This window comes from Pimephales promelas, chromosome 4 (assembly GCF_988280905.1).
Source record: "Pimephales promelas chromosome 4, fPimPro1.hap1.1, whole genome shotgun sequence".
NCBI classification, from domain to species: domain Eukaryota; kingdom Metazoa; phylum Chordata; class Actinopteri; order Cypriniformes; family Leuciscidae; genus Pimephales; species Pimephales promelas.
In genome coordinates this window covers 10,513,928-10,537,926 of record NC_142772.1, presented here as the reverse complement: position 1 = coordinate 10,537,926, position 23,999 = coordinate 10,513,928, and the positions used below count along the sequence as shown (strand labels likewise).

Here is a 23,999-nt window from a genome sequence, read left to right as displayed (position 1 = left end):
GGATCTTGCGCACCAACTCGGTCTCTGTTATGTCCGGCTTCCACCACAAACAAAGAGCATGGTAATTTTAGGCAAAGTTCCTCAGACACTGATCTGGCAACTGTACCATGTCACAAGCTTTTCTTCTACATCGGTGAGATAATCAGGAGGGAGGAAGGCATCATTAAAGGCAATCTTAAACTCAGACCAATTGTGCACACTGTTTTCCGCTACCATCCACCAGCTATGAGGGAGTCCTAGATGTACTGGCGCTTTAAGAGTGTTAGACAGGGCCCCTGACAGGAACATAAGTCGGCCCAGATCCGGGCCACGTCTGGTACACATGGATTCCACACGGCCCAGATATGGGCCGGATCTGGGCCGACACTATGTTGTTGTGTGCTCTGCATCAGACAATGGCCGTACTGCAAAAAAAAATAAAAAATTTGCAGCAATCAACAAAGTTAAGAACATTGGCCACTTCTCTGGACCCACTAAATGAAGGAAACTCCATCCGAATAGCCGTCCTGGAATAATCCACAGAAGTTGTGATGGCTTGACTACATGAAGCACCTAAAGGTGATAAAAGACTTTGCACTTGATATAAAAGGCTGCATAGGTGGCTGGGAAAATGCTCCAGTGAATGTTGTCTGAAACTGGGCACCTACCACATTATGAACTATGGCATGGATTGAACCCTTGAGCATTAGGATTCGAGGACTGAACAGTACTGTCAGAACTAGCAGCCAGATAAGGTGTGGTCCTGTTGTTGTGCACGGGAGGATTGATTAAACTGATAGACGGGCCCATAACCTGTACTCCCATACTCAGAGGAGCACCTGTTTGTGGGAAAGCACTGGAGGAAGCTTGAGCAGGAGTAGAGTGGCAATGAGGTGGATTATTAGTAGCTCCTATGCGTGGAAGAGGCATAGGTAGAGCAACAAGGCTGGCTCGCTTCAGCCTTTCATGTTATGCTTTCCACTTTTCATCACGTCCCTTTAAGCACTCTACTAATTGCCCACTTCTCTGTTCAATGGACTATCAACATAATCTCTGAAGTTAGTCTCAAGTTTATTTAATCTGTCCATGACTGACCCTAAATCATTGGTAATGGTAATGAGAGTAGGGTGAGATAAGATGCGTCTCCCTCATCTCTAATGCTTTATTCAATCTCTTCTTGGTCTGATAGTTGAAGTGAACTAATCAGTGATGTTATCTCCCCGCAGGATTTCTCCAAGTGATGAATCTCCCCTTGATTCATTGTACTGTTCACTAGGCCCATGCTCTGATGTAGGTGTAGAACTGTGGTGCCATGCTCAGATATTTCTTCTGGGAATTCATCAAGGTTAACCAGGGGTGCGACATTTGTTTCTATCATGTTTGTCTTTTTTTACAGTACCTAACTGCAACATCAAACAGAGCAGAGTATGTGTAATGAAGTATTCTGCAGATTCCAAGTTAAAAGCCCCAGCAAACAATATTCACATCACTATGGTAACAACAAAACAAAGTTGTACAGGCCACCATCTGTAACACTCCACCCTTTAATGCTCTTTTTTAAACAGATGTGTCACTATATACTGTACATGCACAAGGGGATCTTTAGAATAAAAGCAATAATCACGAATATCCCACACTTCAATAATGACACATCCTCAATGCTTTCTTAAACAGGTAAACATGCCCAAGAACAAGTGTATGGGAGTTAAAAAGGCACACAGCAATAAACCAACATTCAGACGGCGCTGAACAACATTCAAGGTAGAAAGTTTGGGTCTGGGAACGTCCTACTTGCCGGAGACGTGCACGCGAGCAAACAGTCCAGATGGTTCAATAAGTTTCTGTCCTTCTCGCTCGCATTAGAGCATCTCTCAGCGTATCGTTTGAAAAATACTATCAAACCATAATTAACAAGCTTTAAATCTCTATAGACCCTTTTACAGTTGGTAAACATGGTGACGTTTTTTTTGTAGGCGGAGCTTAGGTGGAGGCAGAAAGAAACATCAGGTCGCTTCACTAACGCTAGTTAGCAAGTATTGTTAGCTTGTTTTTTAACAATGACTGGAGAAAATCCAATATTATCTTAATGTCGCTATATACAGCACAAGGGGATCTTTACACTGTAAAAAATATTTTCAAGATGTGTTATCACAATTATTTTCTTTTGTCAAATCAACCTTATAATAATTTATTTAGTTGAGATAACTTATTATTTTGAGTTTCTGGTGATTAAATTAATCTCCTTCATTGTATTAACTCACTTTTTCCAGTTCAATCGACTTAAAAATTTAAGGCAACCCGCAGGTTACTTACTTTTTTAAGTTAAACCAACAATATTTTTTTACAGTGTAGTAAACACAACATTTTTTCTTTTGTCAAATCAACTTAAATAATTTATTTAGTTCAGATAACATATAATTTTGAGTTTCTGATGATTAAATCATTCTCCTTCATTGTATTAACTCACTTTTTCCAGTTCAATGAACTTAAAATTTTAAGGCAACCAGGTTACTTACTTTTTTTAAGTTAAACCATCAATTTTTTTACAGTGTAGAATAAAAGCAATAATCACGAATATCCCACACTTCAATAATGACACATCCTCAACGCTTTCTTAAACAGGTAAACATGCCCAAGAACAAGTGTATGGGAGTTAAAAAGGCACACAGCAATAAACCAACATTCAGACGGCGCTGAACAACATTCAAGGTAGAAAGTTTGGGTCTGGGAACGTCCTACTTGCCGGAGACGTGCACGCGAGCAAACAGTCCAGATGGTTCAATAAGTTTCTGTCCTTCTCGCTAGCATTAAAGCGTCTCTCAGCGTATCGTTTGAAAAATACTATCAAACCATAATTAACAAGCTTTAAATCTCTATAGACCCTTTTACAGTTGGTAAACATGGTGACTTTTTTTGTGGGCGGAGCTTAGGTGGAGGCAGAAAGAAACATCAGGTCGCGTCACTAACGCTAGTTAGCAAGTATTGTTAGCTTGTTTTTTAACAATGACTGGAGAAAATCCGATATTATCTTAATGTCACTATATACATGCACAAGGGGATCTTTAGAATAAAAGCAATAATCACGAATATCCCACACTTCAATAATGACACATCCTCAACGCTTTCTTAAACAGGTAAACATGCCCAAGAACAAGTGTATGGGAGTTAAAAAGGCACACAGCAATAAACCAACATTCAGACGGCGCTGAACAACATTCAAGGTAGAAAGTTTGGGTCTGGGCACGCACTCAGTGTCCAGGACCGCGATTGTTATTTCCAAAAGTTATTTTTAACGGACGGAACCAGATTGGCAGACCTGTAGCCGCCTACACGCTCACTCAATGCATGGATGATCTGACAGGATTAACGTACGTTACCTCGGTTGAGTGGCCTGACTTCTAACTTACACCTACCTTATAGAGAAACTGATCGTAAATAGAAACTGAGGGCATATAAATCTTTAGATGCCTATATGGTCCTGTACAAGACTTGTGTGTGTGATCTGCAGTCCTGCCGAGCCAGCGCCGAGACCACGACAATATAAAGAGTGGCATTACAGTGCGATTTTAATGATGTGAATATTTTCTAGAAATAAAAGTTCCAGATACAGCATATTATTTTTTCATCAATTCTTGCGCCAAACAACACAACAAGATGACATTTAATAATAGTAACAATTATTTAAGCTCCTTATTATGTAGCCGAATCTGTGCTGTTTTGCATTGACCGCCTCCAGTTTTCACTTTGTTTTGCCTCCAGCTAGGGCCGTGACGTAACTGTGACATCGGCGCAAAAGGGGTCTATAGCTGCAGCAAACAATACTGGCACCATGTATTCAAAACACACCTGTCTTCTTTTTGATTCTCACCACACCCCTAAGTAACCTTTGGCGCACCTTGATAGGAATGGGCAGCTGAGGCCTTAAAGAGATATCCCCCATTCTCACCAGAATATATAGTGGAAACTAAGTATATTACACAGGAATACATACTAGTATCATTCATCATACATAAACATTATACATCCAATGTAATACGTTCTAAACCAATTACTGTTTCAAAGGAACACTTAAAATTAATGTGACAATGTCACAGGATGTCCATTCGATGTAACCTCGGTACCCTGAAATGAGGGAACGAGACATTGCGTCATTGATGATGACATGGGGAAAATCACCTCATATTCTTTTTTGTTTGCTCAGCGCACTCTCCGAGAGAGCCATGAGCAGCCAATCGTTCAAATATTTCAGAATGCGCACCCAGCACAGACACAGAGCTGAGAACAGCATTCAGCCACTTTTTGAATGTATGGGGGAGCAATGATAGCCTGAAAGGAAGGACTGTAAACTGATAAGTAACTCCTTTAAATTCAAATCTCATAAAGCACCTGTGATGAGGTGCTATCTGAATATGGAAATCTGCATCTTTTAGATCTACCAATACAAACCAATCCCTTGCCATACAAGAAAAGGGATTTATTTTACTGCTATCATTCTAAATGATCGCTTCATTTCAGCGAGGCATGATTTTCAAGAAACGGCTGTGCAAGCCTTACTGAGGCGTTCACATCCTCAACTAGTGTTGTCTAACAGATAGAGCATTCACAGTCTTTGCCTTGTGTATTTCCCCAGCGTTGAAATCAGGTACACATAAATGTCAGGAAACCTGATTCCTATTCCTGACCACATGTCAATATCCATGTACGACTGTTATTATCATTATTTATTTATTTATTTATTTTTGTAAGTTGTAAGAAACACTGTAGAGTCCAACTGCTTTTAATTTGAGAAGATAATCAATTGTTTTATTCCAGTTTTCGCAGTCTCTAAAATCCATTTGTGTTGCGGGATGTTTTGCCACAGCTGAGGGAAAGTGACGTCAGTGCATAGCCTCTATTGCAACGCATTCTCACCCCAAGGCGTCACCTTTGACAATGCTTCAATATTTGACGTTTTAGGCGCCCTTTAGCGTCACTTACATGACGCGATCCTACGGCGTCATCTAACTGACGCTAAGGGAAAGCGTCAGTTAGAGGACACGGTTAGGTTTAGGTGTGGGGTGGGGGTAGGGTACACGCGATCCTAGGGCGTCATCTAACTGACGCTAAAGGGCGCCTAAAGCGTCAGATATTGAAGCATGTCCAAATGCTTCCCAAGGCGTCAGTTAAGTGACGCCTTGGGGTGAGAATGGGCTGTCTATTATATCATAGGATTAACAAGCCTTTTGACATCAGGGCAATTGATTGGTTTATATCAGACTGAACTCACAGAAAGAGGTTTTCCATGATCTCGTGATAGTCCTCTCTGTCACTGTCAGGGAGGAAGCATGCAGCAAACACGATGATGGCATTTGCACCATTGCTATAGTAGCCTGTGGGTAAATATAAAATATATTTTAATATTAATTGCTCAACACCATTTGAAGGCATATTACAGGTTTTCCTTGTGGAAGAAGTGGTCTAAATTGTAATAAATGTGCACTAAGTAGTGTATTTCAAATGTATTTAAAAACTTTACTTGCAGGTGATATAATACTGATCATAGATCAAAAGCACATGTGAAGTAATTGATTGATGTAACTGTTAATATATTTTAAAATGTACTAAACTACAACTTCATCATTGCAAATGTGTAATTACAAATATGTTTATATACATGACATACATTTCAATAGAAATTATCTTTCTATTAATACACAATAAACGCTTGTCAATATATTCTACAATATGCTTTTACCATATTTCAAGAGAACAGAATTATGAAATTACATATAAACATGCTGAAGTCCTACTTAAGTGGGTCAAAATCACTGTTACGTTTAACTAAGTAGTATGCAACTTAACTGCAAAAACATTACATTTTATTTTCACCTAAGTATGTTATATTATAAAGTATATTGTTTCTGCATAATAATAGCATACTCTTTTTAAAAGTGTACTTCTTTTTCACAAGTATAAATTTACCTTAAGATATATTACCAGTGTCTGTCTGCTGTAATAATTATATAGATTACATTACATACATCGGGTAAGGACCACAAATAAATTCAAATTTCCTCAAAGTATATCCACTTAACCCACTTAACTTTCAAACATTTACTCATGATTTGATACAATCTCTATCCCATAATTTCTGACCAAATTAAATCCTTAATTGGAAGATTTGGGCATTAAACCTCAAAATATCAAACATTACTCTATATTCCATGTCCATGTAAGTCAGGGTGTCCAAACTCAGGTGCAGCTGTCCTGCACAGTTTAGCTCCAACTTGCCTTAACACACCTGCCTGGAAGTTTCTAGTATGCCTATTAAGAGCTTGATTAGCTGTTGCAGGTGTGTTTAAATGGGTGTCTAAACTCTGCAGGACAGTGGCCCTCCAGGAGCAGGACTGGACACCCCCTGATGAAAAATAGGAGCTTCACATTTGTACTTTTAATACTCTAGAGACTTCCATTGTAAGGATACTGTACATGCATTCCTTGAAATATTTCTTTAATGTACCTCCATGGGATATGACTTTTTGGTAGGGTTCAATGCTCTTCATGTTGATGCGGTGCTCTTGCTCTCCAATGATGACAGTTCTCCAGAGTTTGGAATCCTGCCGCTCTTCTTCAGCACTGTATGTGGGAATGGGCTCAGTTGTTTCTTTTACTGAATCTCTCTGGGATGCTTGAGGCTCTGAAAAAATACTGTGCATTAGTAATCTCTTTTTAATAATAAACAATTATTTACAAGTGTTTATGTCCAACCTTCCCAGTCTATTTCATGGTCAGTATAATCTGCTTCATCAGGTGTGTCCAGATCATCAACATTGATGTCGAGGTCATCCGGTGTGTCAAACAGGTCATCCTCACTTTGGTCCAATGATAGACTAATTCGAGGAGCGGACAGCTTTTTCCTCTGAGAGGCCACACCCCCTTGGCCTTGTATGGGCAGGGAGGTGGGCGGAGCTAGTGGAAATTAACAGACAATCAATTAACATCTAAAAAATGATCCGGCATTACACCGGGTTCTGTACACTGTTTCAGATTCCAGGGTCATTTGAATTGTGTTCCAGGGCCTATAAGGATTCAGAACATGTCCTACTTAAAGCTGCAGTCCGTAGCTGTTTTGGGGTTAAAAATGATCCAAAATACATTTGAGAAAATACATAACCACCAAGTGTTCAAAACTATTTGCTTGCCTTAGCTTTATTCAAAACAGTAAGCTTGTAATGATGTTTTTAATTCCAGTGGTACTGGTGGATTTCCGCAGGAGATCCGATCATGTCTTTGCGTCATTACGTGACATCTGTACACATAAAGAAAGAGTCTCGGCTAGTATACTCTATATTGCATGTGTTGGAGGTGGAGATTTGTAGCATTTTCTCACAGCACTTGATATAATTAAACTTATCAATTTGATGGCTTAAAAAAGTTTGAAAGTTTAAAACGACAATCACCAGTGACAACTAGAGATTCACTCGCTGAAAAATGCAAAAGACTTTGTTCGGATTTCGGAGTGGCTACAGAAAAAAATAGACTGGCAGGACCCATGCAAAAACAAGGAAACAGATCAGAAGGACATTACATGTAGTCACTCAATGCTGAGGTTGTTAACATTAACAATTTGAGAACAAGCTATAATTTGCATGGTTTTGCGTGATATATGATAGCTTGTAACCGATTGTTAGATTTAATCAGCGTGATTAGGGGTGGTGATGGCCAGGGTGAGACCAGGGTTTGAATCCACTGTGAGACACTAATGTGTCCCTGAGCAAAATTGCGACAAGGCGTCATACTTAATAAAACAGGCTGTAGATCCTAATATGGTGTAATATCTAATTTGTATTCCCTACCACTAGATGGCAGACATGTAATACTTCGATTCAAGATCAAAATGACATCATGTTCCTATGGGCTCTATGCACGGCGTTATTTCCGGTGAAGGATTAAGGATGCTCGATAACTTCCGCCGATCATAGAGTCCCCTCGTTGTGTTTATGCTTCTGTCACGGGGGGACCGGACACCAGATGACCGGCCGTCCCAACCCCCGACACACGTACCACCGCGAGGAGCCAACACCACAGAGGACACAGAGGCAAAGTAAGTTAGAGAAAATTCAGAATCTTTATTAAATAAATTAAACTAAAACAGCCTTCGGCAAGCTGAAGCAAAACTCGGGTGGGCAGAGCAGGTGAGGATTCACAGCTGGACTAGTTCTCGAATTCACAGCAGAACAATTTCTCTTCTCCCGGGATTCGGATGGACGGAGAGTAGTACGGAATCCAGCGCAAAGCTGGCCCTCTTCTCCGGACCCAGGCCAACAGAAGACAGGTGAGGGTGCAACAGTATAACTGGTTCTCTCAGATTCACAGCAGAACAATCTCTCTCTTCACAGGATTCGGATGAACGGAAAGGAGTACGGAATCCACGGCAAAGCTGGCTCTCTTCTCGGGGCTCAGGCAGACAGAGAATACAGGTGAGAATTCAACAGTGTAGCTGGTTCTACTCACAGGATCAAGCAGCACATGGAGGAGTAAGGATTCAACAGCGAAGCTGGCTCTCTTCACAGGGCTCAGGCAGACAGAGAATAACGGTGCGGGTTCAACAGTGTAACTGGCTCTACTCACAGAATCCAGATGAACAGAGAGGAATAAGGGTTCAACAGCAAAGCTGGCTCTCTTCACGGGGCTCAGGCAGACAGAGAATACAGGTGAGAATTCAACAGTATAGCTGAACTTCACAATCCTACGTAGAGATTAAAGAGGAGAAGAGAAGAATTTCACCACTAGATGACTTCCTCCATCCAACGAGATGCGGGCGATATATCCACAGCCAGAACCGTTTCCCCGATGTCACTGCATTACACTTCCACTCGTGTTTAACTGTAATTCACACAAATCGGCACACGTGATTTAATGAACAACACTGCAAAGTCTTGTCACTCACAAACTAGGGCGTAGACAGGGGATCTGGTCCACTGCACAGCACTACAATCTCTTGGACTTCTTCCAATAAAGCGTGGGACATTCAAACTTCCTCCAAAAAGACAGATTTACACCTCATGAAGTCTCATCACATCCTCCAAACAGATTTCTCGTATCACAGTCCAAACATCAACAGCACTTATCTCTTATCCACATCTCCAAATCCACCCGAACGTCACACACAGCCTTTCATCTCTCCTGCCCCCCCTTTGTTGAAGATGAAATGCCCTTTTATCCTTCCCAACTGACAATGTGTCCCAATCGCGATCGCGATAGTCCTGCCCCGCACCTGTTTTGAATTAACTAATCATTCTCCGTCTCCGCTCGGAGTTTTCCGACGCTAGAGTCTTCCGGGTCCCACACCGGAAATCCCCCCCCACAGAAACCCGGCCATGATAAAAGGTTCCGCCTGCCTTTTTGTCACCCCGGTGACATCCCCCCCTACCATTCGGGACTAGTCCCTAGGACCGAGAAACTTCAGCCCACTCGCCGTATCGCTGGGGTGGTCGCCCCTGGTTATCTCTCCGGGAACGTCGGGGTGGGGATAAAGGATCTACCCTTGCCGCCTCGATTTCGGGGCCTCTTGGGACGACGGCCCATCCCACCGATGGAGCTGCTGGGGTCATAGACCGTTCGGGGGCCTCTTCCATCGGGACCAGATAATTTGGGCAAGGACGAAGCAAATTCCGGTGGAGTACCCGTTCAGGGCCTAGTCTCCCTTCGGGGCGAACAGTATACACAGGTAGATCAGGCTGTTGTTGGCGTTCCACCACATACGGTACGGTCTCCCAACGATCACTGAGTTTTCCCTTTCCTGGGCGTCGATTGTCTCGCACTAATACTCGCTCTCCAGGCAGTAGGGGGGCTTCTCAAGCCGTCCGGTCATACAACCGTTTACTTTTGGCTGCTGCTGCGCTCAGATGGTCCGTAACCTGACGATAGGCATGATGAAGCTGCCGATGATGACGACCCACCCACTCCGTCGTACTCTGAACTCCCTCCGTAGGCTTGGTCCCCAGCAACAGATCAACCGGTAAGCGCATATGTCTGCCAAACATCAGGAATGCCGGGGCATAGCCTGTGGTGCTGTGCACACTGTTGTTATAGGCTTGCACTAGGGCAGGGAGGCATTCCTCCCACTGATTCTGTTGGTCGGCTTCCAAGGTCCCGAGCAACCCCAACAAGGTCTGGTTAAACCTCTCGCACCCCCCGTTACCTTGGGGGTGATACGAGGTAGTGCGAGTCTTCCGGCACCCATAAAGGCGGCTCAGTTCTTGTATGACCCTAGATTCAAAGTTCGGGCCCTGGTCAGAATGAAGAGTCTCGGGGCACCCGAAGGGCTGGATGATAGCTCGCCAGAGTACACCTGCAGTGGTAACGGCTGTTTGGTCTGGAGTAGGAATAGCCCATGCATACTTGGTAAATAGGTCGGTTGCCACCAAGATGTTCTGATACCGATCTGTGGGCCGACCCAGCGTTAGAAAATCCATCCCCACAATGTGTAGAGGTGCTTTAGGGCGCATAGGGACTAGGGGGGCTCTTGCCTCTTTCCTGGTCTTAAAAAGTACACACCTCGGGCAGCTCCGAACGAAAGACTCGACCATTGCTTCCATCCCCACCCAGTGAAAGTACCTCCTTAATAGGGATAATGTCCTTTCCTGTCCTTGATGTCCTATATGTGTGTGGTAAGCTTCCAGCAGGGCCAACCGCTGTCCCTTTGGCACCACCACCTGGTGTACCACCTCCTGGGTTACTGGCTCTTGGACAGAACGACAAATCACTCCCTCTCTCAGGCTGAGTTTCTTCCACTGCCCCATGAGTTTCCTTACTGCCACGGTTTGAGTCCGCCTCTCCTCTACACCAGGCCTAGAACCCTGTTGCAGGTAAGCATACACTCTTGCCAGATCAACATCTCCTTGCTGTAGTTCTTTCCACCGGCCTGGGTCCCACCCCCAGCCGGTGGGTACTCCCTCCAAACGAATTCCGGGGGCTTCCACTACCCCCACCATCAATCCCTCCTCTGGTTCCGAAGTAGGGGATTCCGTTTGCTCACTCCCTTTAGTCACGGGGAGTCGGGACAGTGCATCCGCATTAGTGTGTTCTCTACCCGGTCGATATTGAAGCTGGTAGTCGTAATTGGCCAGCTGGGCCACCCAACGCTGCTCCGCCGCCCCCAATCGTGCTGTCTGTAGGTGGACCAAAGGGTTGTTATCGGTCACGACCATCACCTTTGCTCCCCATAAGTAATCTTTAAATTTTTCTGTCATCGCCCACTTCAACGCCAGAAGTTCTATTTTGAAGGAACTGTAGTTGGAAGCGTTCCGCTCGGCTGGATGCAGACTCCGGCTGGCATATGCAATAACTCTCTCAACTCCCTGTTGTCGTTGTGCAAGTACAGCCCCCAACCCTGCATTACTCGCATCAGTATATAGGATGAATGGCTGAGTAAAATCAGCGTAGGCCAGGATCGGGGCCTGCAGGAGTTCGCGCTTGAGCTGTTGGAAAGCCGATTCGCATGCCGAGTCCCAGTTCACAGAGGGAGACCCCCGGGGTCGGGAGCGTCCGGTACCTTCGAGGAGTCGATTCAGGGGCTTGGCAATCCCTGAAAAACCCTTGATAAAGCGCCGATAGTAGCCTACAAAGCCCAAGAAGGACCTTACTTGCCGGACAGTCTTCGGCGCCTCCCAGCCCTGGACGGAAGACACTTTCTCTGGGTCAGGGGACACCCCTGCAGCACTGACCCGATGACCCAGAAACTGTACCTCACTCCTAAACAACTGGCATTTGTCCGGTCGTAACTTCAATCCATATTTTTCCATAGCCTGGAACACACGTTCCAGGTGGAGTAGATGGGAGGCGAAGTCTGGCGAAAATACTATGACATCATCAAGGTAGACCAAGGTCGAATCAACTAACTGTCCCCCCAAGCACCGCTGCATCAGCCTCTGGAAAGTTGCAGGGGCGTTGCACAGCCCAAACGGCATCCGATCCCACTCAAAAAGCCCAAATGGAGTTGTGAAGGCAGTCTTTTCTCTATCCCTCTCATCCACCTGCACCTGCCAGTACCCACTGGCCAGATCTAACGTTGAGTACCAAGTGGCCTGAGTCAGACTAGTGAGGGAATCCTCAATGCGTGGCAAGGGGAATGCATCCTTCTTCGTCACACTGTTCAGCTTTCGATAGTCAACACAAAATCTCCAAGCACCGGTCTTTTTCCGAACTAGCACAATTGGGGCCGCCCAAGGACTACTACTCTCCCGTATGATTCCGCCATCCAGCATCCCGTTCAGCAAGGTGCGAATTTCTGAATAAAGCGTTGGGGGCACTGGCCGATACCGCTCTCTGCTTGGTGGAGCATCGCCTGTAGGAATCTGATGCTTGACAATCCCCGTGCACCCATAGTCCTCATCGTGAGTAGAGAATACATGTTGCCATTTTGTCAGGAAGTCTCGGAGTTGGAGTTGCTGCTCCTCTTCCAGGCCCTCTCCTTTTAAGGAATCTACTGCCACATGATCCAGCATTCCGCCTCTCTGGGGGTCATTCCTCGGCTCCACCGATCTAACAGCCACTTCCACTACCACAGAACTCACTTGGCGGAAACAAACGTCTCTCTCTTCTCTCACCTGGTGGGAACGCACCGCGGTGACTCGGACCAGGCGTTGATGGCGGCGAAGGACAACAGGATATGGGTTAACGTTCCGTACCCGCACCGAGACCCGGCCTCGATGGATCACAGCCAGCCCTCGGGCAACTCCGATGGACTGGCAATCCCAATGTGGTTCGAGGAGGACCCAGTCACCCGCGCCATAAGCCCCTAGAGGTAGCCTGGCCCATATCACTGCCTCACTTTGTGCTGGAACTGCCAGGCCATACCGGCAAATTACTCGACCAACAGTTTCGCGATCCTCCTCACAGTTAGCTGCTTGAATCCTACGGCAGTCAGCCAGAATATGCTCCCATTCCTTTTGTTCCGGAACCGAGGGGATCTGGGCCAGCCGGTTCCGGAACAGCTCCTCCCAACATTCTGAAATTACATTCATACCAATTAATGCTCGATGTGAACCCAGGCAGTGGTCTCTAACGATAACAACTCCTTTTTGTCGTACGGGGACCCCTTGAACATGGAAGTCCACAATCACATAGCCTGTATAGGGAATATCCAGCCCATTGGCTCCTCTCAGTACAAGTTGCGAAGTCTCGGCCCCCTGGGGTCGTCGGTCCTTAAAGAGTTCTCGGGACAGGCTCTCGGAGAATAACGTGACTTGGGAACCAGTATCAACTAAACATGCAACTTCCACCCCATTAACCTGGATCTTCACGGTTGGGCAATGTCCAACCCAGTCGTCTCTGGGAATAGGCATAGAAAGGGGGTCACTTAAGGGGGTCCCGGCCACTTGACCCACAGTGGCCGGCGCAACTAAAAACCCCCTTGGGAACCGCGTCGGGAGCCACACTGACGGCTATAATGTCCTGATTCTCCGCAGCTGTTGCAAATGGGCCTGCCCTTATCATCCCACTGGAATCTCGGATTAGCCGGCCGTCCAGGGCGCCGTCCGGGCTCTCGGCTCCCCTCAGAATAGGATCGGTCCCGGTCACTGAGCTGTCCCCGGCGCAGTTCCTCTAGAAGGGTCTTAGATAGTTCAGCCATCTGGCCTTTAACATCCTCGAACAGTTCCGCCCGCAACTTCTGTTTCCAATCCATGGTTGGAGGAGTGGAGGCCTCACCAACGGCCATGCACATCTGTCCTTTAACATCCTCCAACAGCTCCGCCCGCAGCTTTTGTTTCCAATCCCCAGTTGAAGAAGGGGCGGCACCACCAACAGCCATGCACACCGGTTGGTCAGCTGCCTCACCCTGATCCATCTCCAATGCCAAGGCCTCCTGTCGGAGGTCCTCAAAAGTTAACGCTGGGTCTCGGCGGAGCTGGAGCTTTATACTCTGTCGAATAGGCCCGTCTCGGAGCCCCAAAACAAACTGATCTCGCAGTAAGGAATCTCCGTCTCCCAGACCATGATCTGGTCGGCCTTTCAATCGAACAAACTGCTCACGCAGCCTCAGCGCATACGCCCGTAAGGCTTGCCTAGGACCTTGGCGAAAGTTGAAGAACTGAGCCCGGAGGGCGGCCACGGGGGTAGTATCCCCATACAGTTCCGTCAAAAAGTCAAAGATGGCCTTGGCAGTGGCTCGTGCAGTGCTGGGTGCAGCTAGAACTTCCCTCTTCGCTTCTCCCTCCAAGGATCCCAGAACAAACTGTGTCTTTTGTGCATCACTCAGCCCCTGGAGGCCAGCCAGGTATTCCGTTTGAGTCTTCCAGTCCTGGAGAGGTAGCTCTGATCCTGGTCCCCCATAACGCTGGGCCCAAGGGGCTCCCATAAACACGGGCATGACTTGTGGTCTTGCGGCCACCACCTCTTCGTCGGCCATCGTGAACCTGTAGCTGCTTCAACTCGCGGTGGCAAATCCTGCCGACTACGCCACTTTTGTCACGGGGGGACCGGACACCAGATGACCGGCCGTCCCAACCCCCGACACACGTACCACCGCGAGGAGCCAACACCACAGAGGACACAGAGGCAAAGTAAGTTAGAGAAAATTCAGAATCTTTATTAAATAAATTAAACTAAAACAGCCTTCGGCAAGCTGAAGCAAAACTCGGGTGGGCAGAGCAGGTGAGGATTCACAGCTGGACTAGTTCTCGAATTCACAGCAGAACAATTTCTCTTCTCCCGGGATTCGGATGGACGGAGAGTAGTACGGAATCCAGCGCAAAGCTGGCCCTCTTCTCCGGACCCAGGCCAACAGAAGACAGGTGAGGGTGCAACAGTATAACTGGTTCTCTCAGATTCACAGCAGAACAATCTCTCTCCTCACAGGATTCGGATGAACGGAAAGGAGTACGGAATCCACGGCAAAGCTGGCTCTCTTCTCGGGACCCAGGCAGACAGAAGACAGGTGAGGATTCAATAGTAGAACTAGTTCTCTCAAATTCCCAGCAGAACGGTTTCTCTCCTCACAGGGCTCGGATGGGCGGAGGGGAACACGGAATCCACAACAAAGCTGGCTCTCTTTCCAGGGCTCAGGCAGACAGATGACAGGTGAGGATTCAACAGTATAGCTGGCTCTACTCACAGAATCCGGATAGACGGGGGAGAGTAAAGATTCAACAACAGGCTGGCTTGCTTCTCAGGGCTCAGACAGGCGGAAAGTCAAGATGACAACTTCACAGTATAACTGGCTCTCTTCACAGGGCTCAGGCAGACAGAGAATAACAGTGGGGGTTCAACAGTATAACTGGCTCTACTCACAGAATCCAGATGAACAGAGAGGAATAAGGGTTCAACAGCAAAGCTGGCTCTCTTTACAGGGCTCGAGCAGACAGAGAGAATTATGATGACGATTCCACAGTACGACTGGCTCTCTTCACAGGGCTCAGGCAGACAGAGAATAACGGTGAGGGTTCACGGTATAACTGGCTCTACTCACAGAATCCAGATGAACAGAGAGGAATAAGGGTTCAACAGCAAAGCTGGCTCTCTTCACAGGGCTCGGACAGACAGAGAATAACGGTGAGGGTTCACGGTATAACTGGCTCTACTCACGGAATCCAGATGAACAGAGAGGAATAAGGGTTCAACAGCAAAGCTGGCTCTCTTCACGGGGCTCAGGCAGACAGAGAATACAGGTGAGAATTCAACAGTGTAGCTGGTTCTACTCACAGGATCAAGCAGCACATGGAGGAGTAAGGATTCAACAGCGAAGCTGGCTCTCTTCACAGGGCTCAGGCAGACAGAGAGAATTATGATGACGATTCCACAGTACAACTGGCTCTCTTCACAGGGCTCAGGCAGACAGAGAATAACGGTGCGGGTTCAACAGTATAACTGGCTCTACTCACAGAATCCAGACGAACAGAGAGGAATAAGGGTTCAACAGCAAAGCTGGCTCTCTTCACGGGGCTCAGGCAAACAGAGAATACAGGTGAGAATTCAACAGTGTAGCTGGTTCTACTCACAGGATCAAGCAGCACATGGAGGAGTAAGGATTCAACAGCGAAGCTGGCTCTCTTCACAGGGCTCAGGCAGACAGAGGGTACATGTGATAATTCAACAGTGTAACTGGTTCTACTCACAGGATCCAGATGAACAGAGAGGAATAAGTGTTCAACAGCAAAGCTGGCTCTCTTCACAGGGCTCAGGCAGACAGAGAGGATTATGATGACGATTCCACAGTACAACTGGCTCTCTTCACAGGGCTCAGGCAGACAGAGAATAACGGTGCGGGTTCAACAGTGTAACTGGCTCTACTCACAGAATCCAGATGAACAGAGAGGAATACGGGTTCAACAGCAAAGCTGGCTCTCTTCACGGGGCTCAGGCAGACAGAGAATACAGGTGAGAATTCAACAGTGTAGCTGGTTCTACTCACAGGATCAAGCAGCACATGGAGGAGTAAGGATTCAACAGCGAAGCTGGCTCTCTTCACAGGGCTCAGGCAGACAGAGGGTACATGTGATAATTCAACAGTGTAACTGGTTCTACTCACAGGATCCAGATGAACAGAGAGGAATAAGGGTTCAACAGCAAAGCTGGCTCTCTTCACAGGGCTCAGGCAGACAGAGGGTACATGTGATAATTCAACAGTGTAACTGGTTCTACTCACAGGATCCAGATGAGCAGAGAGGAATAAGTGTTCAACAGCAAAGCTGGCTCTCTTCACAGGGCTCAGGCAGACAGAGAATAACGGTGCGGGTTCAACAGTGTAACTGGCTCTACTCACAGAATCCAGATGAACAGAGAGGAATAAGGGTTCAACAGCAAAGCTGGCTCTCTTCACGGGGCTCAGGCAGACAGAGAATACAGGTGAGAATTCAACAGTATAGCTGAACTTCACAATCCTACGTAGAGATTAAAGAGGAGAAGAGAAGAATTTCACCACTAGATGACTTCCTCCATCCAACGAGATGCGGGCGATATATCCACAGCCAGAACCGTTTCCCCGATGTCACTGCATTACACTTCCACTCGTGTTTAACTGTAATTCACACAAATCGGCACACGTGATTTAATGAACAACACTGCAAAGTCTTGTCACTCACAAACTAGGGCGTAGACAGGGGATCTGGTCCACTGCACAGCACTACAATCTCTTGGACTTCTTCCAATAAAGCGTGGGACATTCAAACTTCCTCCAAAAAGACAGATTTACACCTCATGAAGTCTCATCACATCCTCCAAACAGATTTCTCGTATCACAGTCCAAACATCAACAGCACTTATCTCTTATCCACATCTCCAAATCCACCCGAACGTCACACACAGCCTTTCATCTCTCCTGCCCCCCCCCCTTTGTTGAAGATGAAATGCCCTTTTATCCTTCCCAACTGACAATGTGTCCCAATCGCGATCGCGATAGTCCTGCCCCGCACCTGTTTTGAATTAACTAATCATTCTCCGTCTCCGCTCGGAGTTTTCCGGCGCTAGAGTCTTCCGGGTCCCACACCGGAAATCCCCCCCCACAGAAACCCGGCCATGATAAAAGGTTCCGCCTGCCTTTTTGTCACCCCGGTGACACTTCTTTTTAAAATTATATTAAATAAACATAACTATATATAAAATTACATCTAAACGTATGTACGTTTCGTTTCAAAGACGGGAGGACAGTAAATATTGAAGACTCTGCCATAATCCCGTTTTCTCCGGTTTTCCTCCGCTTAATCTACACAACCGGAAATGGACGAGCATCCTTACGTCAAATGCGGAACTTATGCGTGCATATAGCCCATTCAATGTGTTGGAGGAAACAGCAGAGCAAGAGAGCAATCGTGTTATTGATGCGGAAGCAGTTCTTTTCAGAGCGTCCGAGTAAAGTGTGACATTTGTGAGAGAAAATCGTCATATAGCTAATAAAAACTTGTACCGTGAGGATGTGTTGCAAATGTCATTCGCCGATTTTGACTCTGAAGGGGAACATTTGGCGTTTGTAAGTGGCGATAGGCCGTCTAATGACAGCGCTTCTCCCGGTACATCTTTGCTGCGCAATGGTGCCGCCCGCGCCTCCCGGTACAACTTTGACATGCAATGGTGCCGTGCGCGCTTCTCCCGGTACATCTCTGCCGCACAATGGTGCCGTCGCGCAAGGTGCTAGAGTTCACGAGGCACAAACAGAACATTTTGACCATTTACCCAACGGGGATGGGGGTGGCAGGGGTGGACGTGGTCTTAGTGTACATAGGAGAGCTGTTGCTAGAGGTAAAGGCAGCAGGGGTAGAAGAAATTTAGCTGGAAGCAGATAGATCTTTGGATCCGGTCAGAGCGGCTCAAGGGGGGAATGGCCGAGGTAGACGTGGATAATTTGGAATGAGGATAAAAAAAAGAAGAAAAAGCATGTACATAAATTCCAACATCAATTCAATATCTTCTATTTCCTGAATATTACTAATGAACTGATCAAAAAGTTGGCTACTGTTCACATGTGTTTTACTACTATATAGTATAGTAATAATTTATCATGTTATAGTTGGTTTCCTCTTTTCTCATCATTTGGAATAAGGATAAAATAAAAATAAAAACAAGCAAATAAGTTCAAACATCAGTTCAATATCTACTATTTCCCGAATATTATGATATTCAAGAGGGCCGCCCCCTTTTGACTGTAGACCATTTAACTGTAGACCATTTCAAGCCACAAGCTTTTGAAAATTTGATGTCAAAATCTAGCATTTTTTCAAAAAAAACCTTGGTGCCTGAAGAGTTACCCTCAAGTTGCTCCAGAGGCGTGCGACCTTTGATATATATATAGCAATTGTAAGTCGCTTTGGATAAAAGTGTCAGCTAAATGAATAAAAATGTAAATGTAAAAAATGATTTACTCCAATGTCAGAACCAGAACAAAAGTGAATGTCTCTTACTAGGGTTAGTGTTCAGATTACATTTTCCGGTCAAAATTCGTATTGGCCGTTCTTCCAAAAAGAATAATCTGTGATTCTGAATGCCAGTATGCACATCGGCGCGGTGACTGACAGACTCACTCAAACATTGTGTTCATCCACGCTGAGTTGTGTCGAGGGTGTTGTACAACTCACGTAAAGTTGATAATTCTGCAAATGACTGCAATTGCAGATTTCGAACAGAGATGGCGACAAAGAGGAAAAACTGCGGACTGCAGCTTTAAGTAAATATTTCAGTCATGAAACTCTAAAGGGTGCATGCTGATAGGTCCACACATCATTACCACATGGTACAAGCTGATTGGCCTTTACTGATCCTGCAGCCAATTACATTTCTTGCTTAGCATTTAAATAGTCTGCTTCATTGTTTGCTGTTAGCTAATCTTACATCAGAATTTCTCTGAAACCCTACACCTCCCCCAGCTCCACCTGCCGATATCTGCTACGGCATTTATCTATACGTGTATTGCAGCAGCAGCATATCTTACATGCTCACAGCACGTCTGTGTATCTATTGGCAGTAGCAGGTCCATACTTGCTCTGCAGCAGCATAGCAGATCTAGTCCACCAAGACCAAATTTAACATTGCCAAATTCAATAAAATGCTAAAACTATTCAGAGAGTAATGATGATTGAAATTGTGTTAAACCTAACAAGATGAACAGAAGAAGAGAATGTTACTATACACCTATGATTTATAACCGATCCACTGTTCTGTGAATCTGAACCAGTCTTTTTAAATGTATTCAGTCTACTTATATCTTCAGGCAGATTCTACAAGTGTCAGTATTTAGCGGTCTTACCTGGTCTACTCTCTGCACCTTCAAAGCTCATCTTTCGTTCATGAGTCAGGTCCATCCCCACATCGCCAGAAAGGGAACTATGAGAAACACACACATCACAATGAGAGATCATTTTCACTTATCGATGCAGGAGACTATAATAGCAATAATAATAAATACATTAATAAATAAATAGACCTTTATTTAAAATAAGTAAAATTTAAAAAAAAACAATAGCAACAACTCAATAATAATAATAAACTACTTAACAACAAAATGTACAGTTTTAACACACCCTTGTTAAAAGTGGAGCTACAAAACAAGGACTCACAAACACAGAGAGCTGTTTCAAACAAGACTCCAGCAAAGTAGATGACTTAATACTGTGAATCCGGAAATGTTGTCGCTCTTCGATATGTTGTAATATATCTTGCATTTGCTGCAGCTGCAATGCACAACAAACAAACTCACTTAAGAGAACTAGTCTCTATAAACGTATCTGCTCTCCATATCATCCTATTACCATTCCTATTTGGAATTTAGAAGCGGTGTGAATTCATGTGTAAATGTATGCATGGACACACACAGCCACATGAGAAGAGAAGCCTATCTCGCGGGAGTGTCTACAATAAGCTGCCAGATGGTTGCCAGTTCTCAGACAGTGAATGTGTGTTGAGAGAGAAAGAGAGTGGACGAGGGTGAAAGTGGAAAGGTCTGTTGCTCTCTCCTTTCATTAAGACTTTGGCTTAATCCATCTATCTTTCCATCCTCCACAGCAGGAAACAGGAAAAGTGGGCGGGCATTATGTCATCATCATCATCACCATCAACAACCCTTCCTACTCTGCTCTCTCTCCCCTCTTCTTTGTGAATCACTCTTCCGCATCAGTGTCCACACACATTTACATTTACAAACACGCAATCACACACACAGGCAAATAAATGAGCCGTACATGCAGAGCCATGAATTTGAATGATGGCAAAAAGTAGGTCAAATGTGCTAAGCTGAAACCTCAATACAACAAAATGTGTTTGTATTAAACATAACAAACATTCATTTATGATCCATGCACAAACAAAAGCAGCTGCCCATGTCTTGCATCATAAAGGATGCTGATGCTAAGCCTCTTCCGTTACCAAACACTGATGCATCACAAACAAATGCCCATCCCTCCCTCTTTCCCCTCCCATCCCAACACTCAAGGTTTCAAATAACAAAATGCCTGATATAATCACTGACAACTCACTCACCACCACAGCTGAGGCACAGTTTTCTCTCCTGCTCTGCGTTTCAGATCATGGATGTGTGCCTGTGTCTCTCTCAGTCTCAGGGATGCTCTGTTCACCCACAGCTGAGAGCCTCCACCATTTTGTGGTCATGTGACCCTCTCAAGCACCAAACAAAAGCGTGAATCTGTTCTCTCCGCCCTGAGCTTGAGATACAAATGAGTGAGACTCAGCACAGCAGTACACTGCTGTGAGGTGAAATGGGCACTGACTGTACAAGTGAATTGTGAGTGAGTCTGACTGTGCAGATGAGTAAAGAGAGAGCTTTGTGACATGGCCTGTTTCCCAGCTGGAAGTAGCCATTAGAAGATTAGTGCTCGGTGGTCATAAAGGGATAGACATTGTCTATCCCTGAGCAACAATACTCAGGTGGGCTCTGGCATTTAAACGATGCTCAATAGGGAAGAAAAGGCCATCACAACTTCCGTTTCATGCTGACAAATCGGAAATGTTGGGTTGAGGTTATGGTGCGTTCATGTGCTATGGTATTTATGGTAAATACCAAAAGCCGACGTGGATTGCCGAGATGAGATAAACTTTGACCTTTTCAAAAAAAATGCCGGAGAGTACCGCGAGAGTCGTGGATGGTAAAAATATATATGATCTAGAAAATATACAGCATATTATTTAACTTTTGAGTTTTGATAAATCATTTTCTTGCTGTTGCAGATGACTTAAGCAATCTAAAATAGTTGAAGCTAAATAACAGGTCTGGATCTCCATCTTTTTACCACATTACGACAACAAAAGCACTTGAAAGCAAAACACACTGGAAAATACCAGTTCACAAGTGGAAAATATCCTATTTTCCATGAACGAACGCAGCATTATTGGCCCATCCTCATGTTAATGAACACTTTCGTCAGATAAATAAAAATATGTCATTACAAACGGGCGGAAGATTTTCTTGATTAAAGTATGTAAGGTAATAATCTTTTAATATTTAATATATCTTTGAATATTTTCTCACAAATATCTTGTATATTTTTCCAGCACAAACATAAGTACATAACTAACTACAGCTGCTTGAATCTGCTGCGACGAATCTCAAGCGCTATATTTTTTGCTTTCAAGTGACAAGTTCCACACGTTCTCCCTTTTGCACCAAGTGCACGTGAAATATGGGGCAAAAGTGAGTTATGATCTGTAAAGGCAGTGAGTTGGAGCCTACATTTGTGAGAAAATATTCTAGTGTACAACTCTCATTGGATGAATTCACATAATGATTTGCAGATGATAAAAATTTCTCTGTGACTTCACATTTTTGATGCAGGTGTGTAAATGCATTTTGTACCAATTTCACTGCAGCAACTGTAGCAAAAATGTGAGCGTACGAGTTTCTTAATTTTTGATTTGTTGAATAGGATTTGTGCCTGCAATGGAGAATTTGAGATGGTGTAACTGTTGTGTTGTGTTTGTGGAAGATAAAAAAGTCTACAAGTTTGCAACTCCTAGAACATTTCTCTCTGTGACTTTAAATTTACTGATAGACGTGTGACTGTTCTCTACAACTATAAATAAGTGTTCTTCCTTAAGTGTTCTTAAGCCGTGTTGTTGTTTTATTGGAATTGCAATTAGGAAGCAATAAGAATGGGAATCGATACCCAACAGTAGTAAAGACATTACAAAAGTAATCCATGTGACTCCAATGGTTTTACCGAAATTTTGTAAAGCGACACAAGTGCTTTCCCAGATAGCAAACTGACATTGAATCAACGTGGAAACATGACATCGAAACAACGTTGATCTGACATTGTTTTGCTCATCGAATTAACGTTGAACCAACGCCAGACGCGTCATTCTTTCAAAACTAACGGAAAATCAACTTGAAATCAACGTTGTTTCAACGTTATGAAAGCAAACCAATTTTCGATTTTCATTTAGCTTTGAAGAATGCCGCGTCTGACGTTGGTTCAACGTTAATTCGATGAGCAAAATCAACGTTGTTTCAATGTCATGAGAGACGTCGTTTCCACGTTGATTCAATGTCAGTTTGCTGTCTGGGTTGTTTCTGGAAAAAAAAAAATACTGTAAATTACCACTTTATTTACAAATATTAATCTCCAACAAAAGTGCATATTGTTATGCTTTCCATTACATGTTTTGCACTATTATGTTCTTTTTTCACTTAAATAGGACTACAGTGTAACTAATCATATCAGAAAATATTCCATATAGTCTACGTACAAGTTAAAAGGAGGTCCTAACCATTCTGTACATATTCAAATCATATACACTATTGAGTTCACTATGCTTTATACTGTAAATAGAGACTTGTGTTCTCAGTTGATCATTCTCGTGATCACCCATAAAGATTCACCGTCTTGAATCTGCACCGTGAATGTGTCCATAAAACAATTTACACCTTAAACCACAAGGTAAAACATTTTTCCTGCTATCCAATGATTTATCATGTTTTGTGATTTAAGATCTTCACGGTGTTGAGAGAACCGTGTTATGTGCTCAGTTACTCACCAGCTTTTGCAAGTCTCTTTCTGTTGCAAGTCTCTCGTAAGTGTTTAAGGAAGCAATGGGAGGTGCTCTATGACCTCTTACTCAGAAAGTGTTTGGTCCAATGTTCATCGCTACGGCAACTGCCACACCTGACATAACTAAGTGTAAAGTTATAAATCTCTGCTGGAGTGCTCAGAAACACTCACTCTCTCTCTCTTTCTCTCTTTCTCTCTCTCTCTCACACACACACACACATAGGGACTTTCAATATAGGGGAGGGTAGGGTAGTAAAACATTTTTTACATTTGCTCCCCTCTGAGTGAGCTAAAATGTTATATCAGTAAAATGTACACATTTCCCATTATTTCAGGATGTATTCACGACAACAGGCAGTGAAAATGTGACTGTTTTTTAAAAAGTGTTCTTGTGTCTTACTTTACCTCAGCTTAGGGGTAAACTGAGACAAACCAGAGAAATCAAAGGGGTAAAGTGAACCAGCTGAGGGTAAACTGATCCACTGACTTTTTTCACTCTGAAACTGCCATAAAAACTTGTTCCACGCTGAAACTACGATACAACATAAT

The 23,999-nt window shown here is 44.5% G+C and overlaps 3 protein-coding genes across 5 annotated transcripts in view; all 3 read right to left on the bottom strand.

The window, feature by feature from the left end:
• Positions 1-23,512, bottom strand: part of prune2 (prune homolog 2 with BCH domain) — a 29,858-nt gene extending 6,346 nt beyond the window's left edge. Inside the window, exons 1-6 of one of the 3 annotated variants that reach the window (XM_039662066.2) lie at positions 20,926-21,079; positions 20,007-20,120; positions 19,697-19,773; positions 6,727-6,927; positions 6,479-6,655; positions 5,246-5,348 (exon numbers count right to left, since the gene is read on the bottom strand). In XM_039662066.2, the coding sequence (XP_039518000.2) occupies positions 5,246-5,348; positions 6,479-6,655; positions 6,727-6,927; positions 19,697-19,751 (536 nt within the window). In that variant the 5' untranslated portion in view covers positions 19,752-19,773; positions 20,007-20,120; positions 20,926-21,079. Of the gene's footprint in view, positions 1-5,245; positions 5,349-6,478; positions 6,656-6,726; positions 6,928-19,696; positions 19,774-20,006; positions 20,121-20,925; positions 21,080-23,436 lie in introns of those variants that run through there. The other 2 variants (XM_039662069.2, XM_039662067.2) reach the window with 2 other exon arrangements.
• LOC148981628 (retrovirus-related Pol polyprotein from transposon opus) lies at positions 9,302-13,307 on the bottom strand. The gene has a single exon (XM_089129745.1). The coding sequence runs from the start codon at positions 13,305-13,307 to the stop codon at positions 9,816-9,818; it is 3,492 nt and encodes a 1,163-aa protein (XP_088985871.1). The 3' UTR covers positions 9,302-9,815.
• Positions 12,704-14,701, bottom strand: LOC148981627 (uncharacterized). Its single transcript, XM_089129938.1, has one exon. The coding sequence runs from the start codon at positions 14,369-14,371 to the stop codon at positions 13,364-13,366; it is 1,008 nt and encodes a 335-aa protein (XP_088986064.1). The 5' UTR covers positions 14,372-14,701; the 3' UTR covers positions 12,704-13,363.
• Positions 23,513-23,999: the final 487 nt, after the last annotated feature.